Raw genomic sequence first — 13,257 nt, forward strand, 5'->3', positions numbered from 1 at the left:
GGTGCAGTGGATAGAGCACCAGCCCTGGAGTCAGGAATACCTGAGTTCAGACTCGGCCTCAGACACTTAATAATTACCTAGCTGTGTGGCCTTAGGCAAGCCACTTAACCCCATGTGCCTTGAAAAAAAAACCCTAAAAAAAAAAGTAGTTAGATATTTCAAAACCCTCTCAGAGAAGGAAGATTCTCAAAGAACAGAAAAATCATAACAGATGCTTTTAATAAATTACAAAACAAAGCTCCATCATGGTTACCAAGACTACAACAACTTGGATACAGTCAGCATTAAAAGGCAATGAAATTCTAGTTGAATACAATGTTAAATATTAGTGACATATTTTTGAAGTCAAAGGACTCATCCTTTCTGTCTGTTATTTGGGGAATAGATTGAGGAGGGGCAGAGATTTGTACGAATATTTGTTGCATAAAATATATCAATAAATTTATAAAGGAAGAAGGCATTGAAAAAGATAGAAACAATTTCCCATTCATAGGCTTGTTTCTCAACAATATGAAATGTTTATGAGGAGAATGACCTCTGGGAACTCTTAGGCTTTCACAGGCTATTTTCTATAGGCTGACCACATCAGACGCACAACAAACTGAGAGTTTGGAAGGAATGGGGCTTTCTTTCTTTTGTGAACTTTGGGAAGTTGCCTGGGTTTAGTTGCATTATTTTGATTTTGAGGTCATGGGAAATGGTCTTGAAAATAATTTTCTCATTTGCATTTCCTCCTTTGTCTCTTGCTGGGGCAGCTGCAGTCAGATTTCTAGTTAGTTAAGGGTTTGCTTAGAAATATGGGGTGGATCCACACACCCTTCTCAAGTGGCTAAGCATCAGCCTGCAATTGGAAGTATTAGTCATTGGACTAATGACCTGAGTTCTGAAAGCCTAGGTGGGTGAATCCTACATTTACTTTAGGGGAGAAAATATATCTGTCATAATTGCTTAATCCTGGCCTAGGGGAAATCAAGATTTCTAGGCTAAGCCTAAAGAAATTTTAGCAGAGGATCTCTAGAAAGTTTGGGACTTCATGGTTTGAAATTAAGTAGAGGGGTGGCAAGGTGGTGCAGTGGATAGAGCACCAGCCTTGGAGTCAGGAGTACCTGAGTTCAAATCTGACCTCAGACACTTAATAATTACCTAGCTGTGTGGCCTTAGGCAAGCCACTTAACACCATTGCCTTGAAAAAAAAAATCTAAAAAAATACCTACTGAAACTAAGTAGAAATTTTAATATATGTATTTTCATGATGTCCTGATGTCAATCTGAACTTGTGCATTTTCTTTTGTCCTGTGACTAAAATCTAAGGATTCACTCTTGTGCCTTTGAGTGGATGAAAACTAGGAATTACTGGGTATTAGTGTAGGGGGCAATGGAAAAGGAAGGATGCAGTTAAGGTCATGTGCAACAGGTCCCTTTATCAAATAACTAAGTTAATAATGGGATCAAGAAAATCCATATGATAGGTTTGGAGTCTCTTTTGGATTTCAAGGATCAGTGGCTGACAAGGAGTAAAGCCTTGGGTATGAAGGTAAGTTTTCTGGATGGACTTGGAGAAGAACCAGTGCCCCAGAGCTGCTCCAGAAGAAGCTAGAGTCATTATGAAGTGAGAGGAAGAAATGGTACCTTGGGAAAACCAAATGCCGACTCTGACTAGAAAAGAAGGTGAACAGGAGCAGCTAGATGGCATAAGTGGATAGAGCAGGAGGACCTGAGTCAAATCTGCCTCAGCCACTTAATAATTACCTAGCTGTGTGACCTTCACCAAGTCACTTAACCCCATTGCCTTGCAAAGAAAAAAACAAAACAAAACAAAAAGAAAAAAAGGAAATAAGGTGAACTCTTCATGGAGCAAGAATGAAGAGATGAATTGTTCATGTAGTGAGAGATGGTAGATGGCAGCCAAGGATTTGATTGGTAAACACTGAGACTTTAAAAGATCAAGATTAAAAAAAGACTTCCTTCTTATTGGATGGGTCCTCTGTGGAGCATATATGGTAAAACACAGAAAAATAAGAATACTATGGTTTGAAGGGATTGCAATCTCAGCCAGTGGAGGGATGTCTCAAAGTAAGAAAATTGGATTTTTTAATTGAATTTTTAAACATTTTATTTTCAGTTCTGAATCTCTTTTGCCTTCCTCTCTCTCTCTGCACACAATTCAAAGACAAGAAAACCCAACTCTCTCTCTCTCTCTCTCTCTCTATATATATATATATATATATATATATATATATATATGTATATATATATGTATATATATACTTGCAGAACAGATTGGGAAGCTTTCAAAACATATGCTTGCAAATATATATGTATATATATATACACACACATATGCTTGCATCAGGTATAACATGTTCATGAAATATACATAGGTACATATACATACACCCATATTCATACTTCCAGGTCTCTCTATGCCTTTTCTGCTGATGAAAATTTCCCTTAGCAGGTAGGGAATGTCCAAAGAGTATAGTTACAATTTCTTCTGGACCCTATGGTCCATGACTTGTTTTTACCTCACACAATTTGATCCACAGTTCCAACCATTTGACTTCCTTTTGGTGTATTTTTTAGCAAGGAGAAGTAGAAAATTTAAATGTGCATTCCTGATAACAGGTAATTATCAGGACTCCTTGGTGAGTTTCCCTTTTCCTTCTTTTTTTCCTCCATCACCTGCCAGCACTGGCATACCAGAAGAAAATCACATTAGAACTTGGGTTGACTTCACCAGCAGTGTCTCTATGAAGGTTCCTGGGGAGCCTTGATGCTCATAGGATTACCCTCTTTTCCCCTCTCTTCTCCACCAGGTCTCCTCTCCACAGCTCGGCAGCTGGATCGTGAGAACAAGGCTGAACATATCCTCGAGGTGGGTAATAACAGGAGAGTAATTATATAGGATTGATTTGTAGGATTTTCCAGGGGATGCGAAAGAAGGGACCAGGCTAGGACATGTTGGAACTAGAGTGGGGTCATGTAGATCCTGAATCATCATAGCTAGGCAACCTCTAGAACCTCTAGAGTAGAGTGGGGAAGGACTGGGACCAGGCACCCAGAAGGTTGAGGAAACCATCATACTTGGAGAGACCCCACTTTAGAGAAATTTGGGAAAGAAATTATGTCTATCCCCATTCAATATCTTCTGATTTTCTTTTCCATTTCTACACATAATGATTATTTTATTTGCCCTGGAATATTCTTGGATCCCTTTAACAAGTGGAATTCTCTGCTCCTCACCCAACTATCTCCAAAAAATCATAAAAATCACAGTTGAAGGACCTCAGAGGTCAAGTAGTTCAACCTTCTTTTGAGCAGAACACTTGCTACCAAAGCAAGAAAAATACTCCATTTGCTTATATATGTAGAGTGATAGAGAGCTTGCCATTCAAAAGATATTGAATAAGTAAATTATCATAGATAATATACCATTTTTATATTGACTTACCCTATCCATTAGCAATTAATTTTAAATATGCATACTTGTTACAAGAAATTTGCTTTTTTTTTAGTGGGGTAGAAAGTAGGAGGGAGAGAAGATAGATTTCTCTTAATTTAAAAAAATTGAGAGGGGGCAGCTAGGTGGCACAGTGGATAAAGCACTGACCCTAGTGTCAGGAGTACCTCAGTTCAAATCTGACCTCAGACACTTAATAATTACCTTGCTGTGTGGCCTTGGGCAAGTCACTTAGCCCCATTGCCTTAAATAAATAAAATTTTAAAAAAATTGAGAAGTAGGGGGTACTACAGATGTGGCATGTTGCATGTATTTTCAGATGAGAACTTTGTTATTACTGTTTTATATTGTTACAAGAGACCTCTCATGAAGTGAGAGTAAAATGTAAATGTTGGTAAGGTAACAAAAGCACATTAATAAGACTATAAAATTAATTTAAATTTAATTAAATTAACAAACTGTAAAAATATAAAAGGTAAAAGTTGACCACTGAAAAGACAAAATAAAAAGACAAGTTATTCTACTGTTGGTCTGCCCTGCTATAGAAAATTTTTCCTTATTGTAGAAGCATAATATATATCAGCTGGAGAGGACTTTAGAAGTCATCCTATCTTGCCTGGACATTTCAATGAAGAGGAAATAGAGGCAGGAAAAATGCCAATGGCAAAGCTAGAATCAATAATCTCTTAATTTACAGAAAGTATGGGCTATTTTTAGTAATCTTGGGTACATAAGAAATACTAATTTGGTCATAAGATCAATATGAGTCAATTGTATAATATGCTAGCTAAAAAGTTAATATTTTTTTAGGCTGCTTGAATTGAAGCATAGTATCCAAGATAAAAGAAGACATAGTGACACTCTCCTTTGACCCTGGTCAGAACTCATCAGGAAAGTTTTATATTCAGTTCTTGGGTGGTTGCTACATTTTAGAAAACACAACCACAAAGTGGAGGGCATTCAGAGCAGAGTGGCTAGAATGTCCAATTTACCAAGTGTTTAATAAGGACCTATTAATGAGCCACAAACCATACTAAGTGATGAATAGTGATGAGATTGAAAATAATTCCCTATGAGAATCTGTTAAAGGAATTAGTAATAGATTTACTTGGGGATGGGAGAGGAACATGATATAACTTGTCTTCAAGTATTTAAAAAATTTTAGTTTAAAAGAGAGATTATACATAGGTTGGTCAACTTGCATTAGAAGAGACCTTAGGGGTCATTTAGTCCAATTCTCATTTTTTAGCTAAGAAAACTCAGGATCAGAGGTAGAGGGATTTGCCTGAGGTCACATAGGTAAGATAAAACCAATACTTGAACTCAAATTCCTTAGAGAGTAGAATTAGGAACAAGGACAAAAGTACAAGGGACATATGGTACCTAATCTAAATCTAATAACTAATTATCCAAAGAGAAAGGGATTGTATGAGGAAATGGCAAATTTTTCATCATTGGATTCTTCCAATGAATCAGAGGAGCTTAGTAATGGGATGGACTTCCTATAAATGAATCAACCTATAGATGGAATGGTTTACTATATGGAACAGTGAAATCTCCATCGTTAAAGTTTTTCAAGTGGAGGTGAAATCCATTCACTAGCTGGAAGATTGGACTGGTTGACTCAAAGACTCCATGTCTAAGAGTCTTTGATTTTTATGTAGTTCCTTCTATGCCTCACCCTTCTTTTCTTGTTCCTTGCTTCCTAGTTGCAACTTGTCAAAAATAATCATTGTAAGATTTGAGAATGATAAGCTTGCTGCTTTTGAACCACAGATACTCAGTAATTATATCTGCTTCCAGGTGGCTGTACAAGACAATGGAAAACCAGGCCTGCAGTCCTCTTCTAGAGTAGTAGTGCGTGTCTTGGATGTCAATGACAACTCACCTTCTTTCTCCCACAAACGCTTCAAAATCCGTCTTCCAGAGCGACAAGGCTCCACTCTACCAGGTCCTGTGTATAGACTGGTGGCTTCAGATCGTGATGAAGGTCCCAATGGCCAGGTGACCTATAGCATTGAGGAGAATGATGAGGAGGCTTTCACCATTGACCCTGAGACAGGTGTGGTGTCTACCAGTGTCAACTTTCCTGCTGGTGTATACAACATTCTCACGGTGAGAGGACAAGAGGAATGGTTATAGGCCCTAATCTTAATCTACTCTCAAGGAATCCCTGAAGTAAGGGGAGGAGGAAGAAGCCTAGCCAATTAGACTCTAAGGAGATTTACAAAGGGTAGGGAAATAGCCTTGTTAATGGAACAAATCTCACCCTTGCCCCCACAAATATTTTTCTTTGACCCTGTCTCAAGATCTGAAATGATATTTTTAGCTCTTCCTTTGGGTTAAGGTAGGATTTGGATGCTTTTTTATAGGAGAAGATCTATTTTGTATAATACTTTTAAAATATAGTTTTTTTAATAGTTTAATTTTTACCCCAACTACATGTAAAAATAATTTTTAACTTTTAAAAAAAGTTTTGAGTTTCAAATTCTATCTCTCCTTCCCTCTATCTCCCTGAGATGATAAGATATCTGATATAGGTTATATGTGTGTAATCATGTAAAAGTTTTCCATATTAGTTATTTTATGCAAGAAGATAGGAAGGAAGGAAGGAAGGAAGGAAGGAAGGAAAGAAGGAAGGAAGGAAGGAAGGAAGGAAGGAAGAAAAAAAATAGTATGCTTCAGTTTGTATACAGACAACATCAAATCTTTATTTGGAGGCAATATTTTTCATCTTGAGTCCTTTGGAATTGTCTTGGATTATTAGTTGCTAGAATAGTTGTCATTCATAGTTCATCATACAATGCTCTTCTGCTTCTGCCTTTTTATCAGATTATGTGAAACTTTCCAGCTTTTTCTGAAGTCATTCTGTCATTTCTTATGGTACATTCCATCACAATCATATACCCTAACTTGTTTAGCCAATCCCTAATTAAGGGGCATCTCTTCAATTTCCAATTCTTAGTCACCATAAAAAGAGCTGCTATAAATATTTTTGTACATTTCCTTTTTTTTTGTATTTTTGTACTTTTCCTTTTTAAAAAAAATTGGAATATACTTTTTGAAGAATTACATTCTACTTAGTAGTTTTTTTTTTACCAGTTTATCTTAGTTGTTTTATTTCATTTATACAAGTTGGAGCAATATATGCTTTGGGGGATTGCAGTGTTATAAAAGAAGGAACAAATAACATTTTTTGACACTTAAAAGACAGGAAATGATTTATAGTTAGTACGTATTGGAGCCAGGACTGAATTTAAGACTTCTCCACTTTAATACAGCTGAAGCTACTTTTTGACCTAGAAAGTGAAAAAAAGGGCAATGAGGAGCTCCTACTGCTTTTTCTCCTTGGCATGTTTATACAATACTTAAAACAGGTTAGCTGTTTATCACCTAGGAAGGCTTCCAGAATCTGACCCTGGGGAGATGAGGTATGGGGCTGAGGCAGGAGGAGGAGGGAAGTACCCAGCCTTAAACCCTCGGGACATTGTTGAGAATGCTGAGAAATGATTAGAGAGAAGAAGCCCAAGCCAGAATTAGTGTTTTGAGCAGTGCTTATTGGCAAAGGGATATAGCTCTCCGGGCCTGGGCTAGCAATTTATAGCATATTTGTGTATTAAAGAAATGAATCAACAGACTGATAAAGACTCATTCAAATATGTATTTTGGCTAAAGGCAGTATGTATGTCAGTCAGCTGTCATTTAATAAGCACCTACTATGTACCAAGTTAAGCACTAGAGATACAAAGAAATGCAAAAACACTTTTTGCTTTCCAGTTCTTTCCAGAATAAATATACAGGACAAATTGGGGCTGATCTAAGTGTATTTAAAGAACTCCATGTGACTCAAGTTTGTCTTTGCTGACCCTTGGGTTAAGATTTGATCCCTTGTTAAAATCCTGGCTCAGTCACCTATTAGCCGTGGGACATTTGGTAAATCATTTAAATTCCCTGAGCCTCAGTTTCTTCATATGTAAAAGGGAAATAATACGCTACCTACCTTATAGATTGGTTATAAGAAAAGTGCTTTGTCAGCTTTAAGGTGCCATATAAATAATGTGACCTGTTGTTATTAAGACAGAGATGGAGAACTGGACCTGTGATTTCACTGGTCTCAGTGACAAACACTCATCCCAGGCACCATGAACCCATCCCACTTCAAAATTGGCCCTGAACCAGAAGTGTCAAATTCAGTGACAACACATCCAAGTGTGACCTGAACCAGATAACAAAGTGATTGGATAATATTTAACAACAACCAAAAAAGATATAATAGAAGATAGATAATATTCATAATGTGGTTTTTAAATCCATGTGCTGCTCCCAGGAACACTTAGTGATCCCTGTTTCTATTTTAGTCAGATAGCACTCCTCTAGAGTGCTCCCCAGGGAGGAAATTCCTGCTCCCAATACAGGGCAGCAGCTTTCCTGTAAATTTGGTCTTAAGGGATCTGCCAAGAGCACAAAGGAGTTAAATGACCTCCCCAGAGCCACACAGACAGTATGTGTCAGAAATAGGATTCCAATTTCAGTCTTCCTGCATTCAAAGTCAGTTCTCCACTCCCTGCTCTCAGTAAATTGCTGTTCAGATGCATATGCCTTTGGGAATACTGCCTTTGAGGAGCCCGGTTGGGGTTCAGGAGCTAAGTGAAGAGGCTTGCTATCTCTAGCACCAGCTCAAATAATAAATGCACCTTCCATCCCAGCCTCCCACCAGGAATCATGAGATGAGCATGTCAGTCCTCATTTTGTGACTAACTTACTTTATGGTCATGGTCCAGTCAGCCTATCTCTGGGCATCAGTTTTCTTCTCTAAAACTTAGAAAAGGTCAGAGTACCTGGTTTATAACTGTCTTCTAACTCCAAAGATGTCTTGCACAGCATACCCTTCACTATGATCTTTGAATAGATTATCACTCCTGGAGGTCCAAGACCCTTAGGAAAAGTCACACTTATGCTTAGAAGGGTCACTCCATCCTGACTGCCCAGTGTCATCCTTAGTTGCTATGTCTCTCTCTCTCTCTCTCTCTCTCTCTCTCTCTCTCTCTCTCTCTCTCTCTCTCTCTCTGTCTGTCTCTCTCTCTCCCCCATTGGAGAAAATTGACCTTATCCACTAGTTTGTTGTCAGTACCATGGCACAGCTAAGCAATGAGATGAGGTAATAATAATTTTTGTCCCTGTTTTACTTCTTGGGAAGGTGAGAACCAGAAAAGTTGGATAATTTGTCCAAAATGACAAGCAAGCCAGGGGAACCATAATTGAACCCTTCTATTTCCCTAAGTGTTTTTCCCCACTGAATTTTAAGTTTGAAAAGATTGTGATTGTTGAACTTAATTGCTCAGATTCAATTGAACAAACATTTCTGAAAAAGCAAAGTCTTGAGCTTGGATTACCAGGCAGATATCTCAGATCATGCCCTTGAAGAGCTTCCAGTATCAAAGATGTGAGAAGGACATGTTCAGAAATAAATAGGATTCAGATGATACTACTACTAATCCTTAGGTATTGAAGAGAACCACACTAACCAACCAAATGATTGGAGGTGTGAGTTGCACAATTATACTTATTATAGCAAGGGCTATGCTGTTCAAGACATCCTTCTTACTTGCCTTTACCTGAATCTTTCCATCCTAGGACTTGATTTATAGGAAACAGTACTATCTGACTGTTGTAGGAGTCTCTTGGTCTTAAAAGGTTTTGTTTCTTTTCATATCAATGAGATATCATGAACAATGCTCAGCAAGCACCTGCGTGTGATATCTGGTGACAGAGTGTGACAACTCAATATATCCAAACCTGTCTCTTGATGGTCTAATCGTCAGTATGCCTTGCCTCTCAGACTTTCCTTGTGATGATAAAGGCCTGATGTCAGTATTAGAGGAGAGAAGGTGGGGCAGGGGGTGGGGAAACCCAGAAAATTCAAGAGATGTTGCAAAGGTGAAATCGAGAGGCCTTGGCAACAATTTGGATATGGGGTTGAGGGGTAATACATAGTCAGGAATCAAGGATGATACTTAGTTTGCCAGTCTGAAGGATTGAAAGGATGATTTTGCCCCCTGTAGTATTAGGAGTTGGGGAGGGTTTTAGGGGGAAATATAATGAGTCCCATTTTAAATATGTTCAGTTTAAAATGTCTACTGGACATCTAGTAGCAGTGAATGGAGAGTTGGGAAGAAGCCAGGAAGACCTGAATCTGGCCTCAGATTAGCTAACTGTTTGACTCTGATAAAGTCAATTAAACTTCTTAACCTCACTTTCCTCTAGTGTAAAATGGGAATATTGAGAACACCCACCTCTCAGAGTTATTGTAAGGATCAAAGAAGATAAACACGTAAGCTATGTTATCTAAGTACTAGTTATTATTATTATTGAATACAATTTAAAAGCTATGCTTTCTTTTGTGGGAAGTAGAGAGCCACTGGAAAGTTTTGAATGAGAGAATGAAATCTTCAGAGGCATGTGTTGTTGGAAAGATTATTCTGACAGCAGAGTGAAGAATAAAATAGAGGATAAAGTAGGGGCAGGAAGTCAGATTACGAGAGAAATTATAATAGAAGCTGAAGAAAGTTATAGGTGTGGGAAATGATGTGGAGTTTGGAACACCCAATTAGAATATCAATTATGTGACAGCTGATTGATTGTTTAAGTGATAGTTAGACAAGAGTCAAAGACAACTCCAGCGTTTGGAGTTTAGGTGACTGGGTGGATGATATATAAACAGAAATAAGGAACTTAGGAGAAAGGGCAAGTTTTTGGTGAGATGATAATGAATTCAGTTTGCAATAATAATAGCTTAAGGTGTCAGTAGGAAATTCAGGAGGATATTTTTCAGTAGGCAGTTATGGAGCTTGAGCCCAGGGAAATGTTCAGGGCTAGAATTATTCATTTAGGAATCATTTCCATTGAATCTATGGGAGCAGATGAGATCACCAAGGAAAGGATTAGATAGAGAGATGAGCCAAGAAATAAAGCTTGGAATTCACGTCCAGGTGTAGAAGTAATTTGAGGAGCCAGCAAAAGACAAGATGAGCAGTCAGAAGAAGAAAACCATGAGGATGCATTATTTCTGAAGCCAAGAGAATACAGGGTATCAAGGAGGGAGAGTAGTTCTAATTGCTGAATGCTGGAAAGAGGTAAAAGAAAATGGGGACAAGAAGAATGACATGGGGAATTCCATTAGTAACTAAAGAAAGCAGTTTCTATAGTACGGTTGGGATGTTTGCCAGTCTGCAGATGTTGAGAAATGAATGGGTGGTGTGAAAAAATACAGCAACAAGTATAGACTATTCTTAGAAATTTGACAATGAAGGTGAAGAGAGAAATAGGATAACAGCTTAAAGTAGTGATGTCAAATTAGAAATAACAGGAGCTGCTAAACTGCACATAAAGTTTCCTGTGTGCTGAATATTGACTTAGAAAACCACATTTATGTATTTCTTTATATATATCTACATATTATAGATATTCATATACCAATACATTAAAATAATTAGGAACCACATTTTCTACACTCATGAGTGTTGTAGACTGTGTATATAACACTTTGGACTTAAAAGACTAAAGATCTAAGGAAGGTATTTAGGAATGCCTGAGAAAAAGGAACCAGCAGAAAGGGAGAGATTGGAGATATAGGGGAGGAAGGATGCTTGACTGAAGAAGGTCATAGAACAGGCAGGATGAAAAATGCTTCAGGGGTTACTATTGTGACACAGTGGAAAGAATATCTATCTGTATCTCAGGATATGAGTTCGAATTCCATTTCTTCGACTTGCTACCTGTGTAACCTTCTGCAACTTGGTTCACCCTTCTGGTCTTGCAAAATGAGAGGGTTGAAGTAGTTGGTCTCTGAGGTATCTTTTAGTTTTAAATCTATACTCCCCTGATTTTTTTCTAATTGATATTTTATTTTCTTTTTTTCTATATTTTTAAATTTTATTATATTTTTCTAATTATATGCTATAAAAATTTTTCAACATGCATCCATGTGCGTTTGCATATTTTTAAGTTACGTGATTTCCTTCTACCCTCTCTTCCCACTCCTCTCAGTGGCAAACAGTCAAGTAAATATTATACATATACATTTATTTTAACATGTTTACAGATTAGTGATTTTCAGTATGAGCAATTAGGATTAAGGGAAAAGAAAGAAATCCATGAGATAGGAAAGAAATACATAAAGAGAAATTTTTAAAAAGTGAGTGTAGTCTTTATATTGTTTTGTTTTGTTTTTCTTTCTCTGGATGGGGATAACATTGTTCATAGGTGGTCTCCTAGGGTTGGCCAGCTCTCTAAACTACTGAGAGTAGCTGCATTCAACAAGGTTGATAATCTCATAATGTTGTTGTCAGTGTGTACAATGTTCTCTCCGTTCTGCTCCCTTCACACAGCATCAGTTCCTGTAATTCATTCCATGGTTCTTTGGAGTCTGACCATTTGTGGTGTCTTATAGACTAACAATAGTATTCCAAAGCATTCTTAGACCATAACTTGGTCAGCTCTTCCCCAATTGATGGGCATCCCCTTGATTTCCAATTCTTTGCCACTCTAAAAAGAACCACTATGAATATTTTTGCTCCCCCAATTCTTGACCACAGCCTCTGAAATTTGATAGGAGAGGAGGAGTAAGGATTCTGAGAATTATGAGAATGAAATTTCAGATGTCTTATCTAAGAGTGAAGTATTCATTGAAGAATTGTGATGAGAGTGAAAGGGAAAGAAAGGAAGTGGAGAACTTTAGGAGGCTTGAAGAGGAAAAAAAAGTCTTGGAACTTCTGGGGTAGAAATGTGATAAGTCATTAAGAAATGAACAAAAATATAATTGTACAACAGTGAGAGGCCAGTTGAGGTTGGACAGGATTCATTTTAGTGAACTAGGCAAGTACTATTTTTAAATGATTCAGTAATCACAGAGGGAATGTAGGAGTCTGGTGATAAGAATTTCCCAAATTTGAGGATTAGATATGAATCTTCAGATTTACCTCCAGAGACTGAAGGTCAAGAGACAAGAGATTCAAGGTTGGAAGGAGAAGCCTTATTGAAATAGCTGACCATAGGATAAAGATTGGTAATAGAGGAGAGTGTGGTCAGATCAGACTTGATAGACTGGAGAAACAAGAAGGAATTAAAGAACCAAAGAGCCCAGTACAATTGAATCTGGTCCTGAAGATAGAGGGGTGTTACAAATGCCTGGTTCTTTCAGTTGTCTGAAATTCTTCTGGAGAATGACAATCCATTCACTTTGTGATTGGTTGCATGTTACATACAGATAGCAAAACTGAGATAGAAAAAACCCAGGGATCTTGAGTATCAGGAATAGAAAGAGACATAGGGGTTCCTGCTTTTAAGAGGTTCAGGAATCCTGCCCTCTCCCCTATTATTAGTTCCAAGGCCTTCCCAGTAATTTATTTTCTTTTTGTCTCTCTCTCCTCCTACTCAGCCAACTCCAGTGGCTTTCTATTGCCTGGAGGACAAAAACCATAAATTCCTTTGTTCAGTTATTAAAGCTTTACCCAATCTAACTTTATAGGCTTACTGAATATTACTCCCCTTCCTGTACTCTGCATTACAGGCAACCTGACCAATGTCACTTCATCTCTGTGCCTTGGCAGTGCCACATACTTTGTATATACTCTCTTCTTTCCTCTCTTTCAAAGAGAACTCCTTTTTCTTTAAGATATAACATTGCACCATCTTCTGCAATTTGGTGCCTTTGCTGATCCCCACTCCTTCCAAGTTCTAGTGCCCTCCCTCCTCAACTATCTTGTATTTGTTTTTTTTAATTTATTTTTTATTAAAGA

The 13,257-nt window shown here is 37.7% G+C and overlaps 1 protein-coding gene across 1 annotated transcript in view; it reads left to right on the forward strand.

Moving 5' to 3' along the window:
- FAT2 (FAT atypical cadherin 2) overlaps positions 1-13,257 on the forward strand; it is a 115,591-nt gene that overhangs the window by 36,426 nt on the left and 65,908 nt on the right. The window contains exons 4-5 of the mRNA XM_074212577.1: positions 2,817-2,875; positions 5,264-5,575. Coding sequence (XP_074068678.1) covers positions 2,817-2,875; positions 5,264-5,575 — 371 coding nt within the window. The remainder of the gene's footprint in view (positions 1-2,816; positions 2,876-5,263; positions 5,576-13,257) is intronic.

Source organism: Macrotis lagotis, chromosome 1, assembly GCF_037893015.1.
Source record: "Macrotis lagotis isolate mMagLag1 chromosome 1, bilby.v1.9.chrom.fasta, whole genome shotgun sequence".
Classification (NCBI taxonomy): Eukaryota; Metazoa; Chordata; class Mammalia; order Peramelemorphia; family Peramelidae; genus Macrotis; species Macrotis lagotis.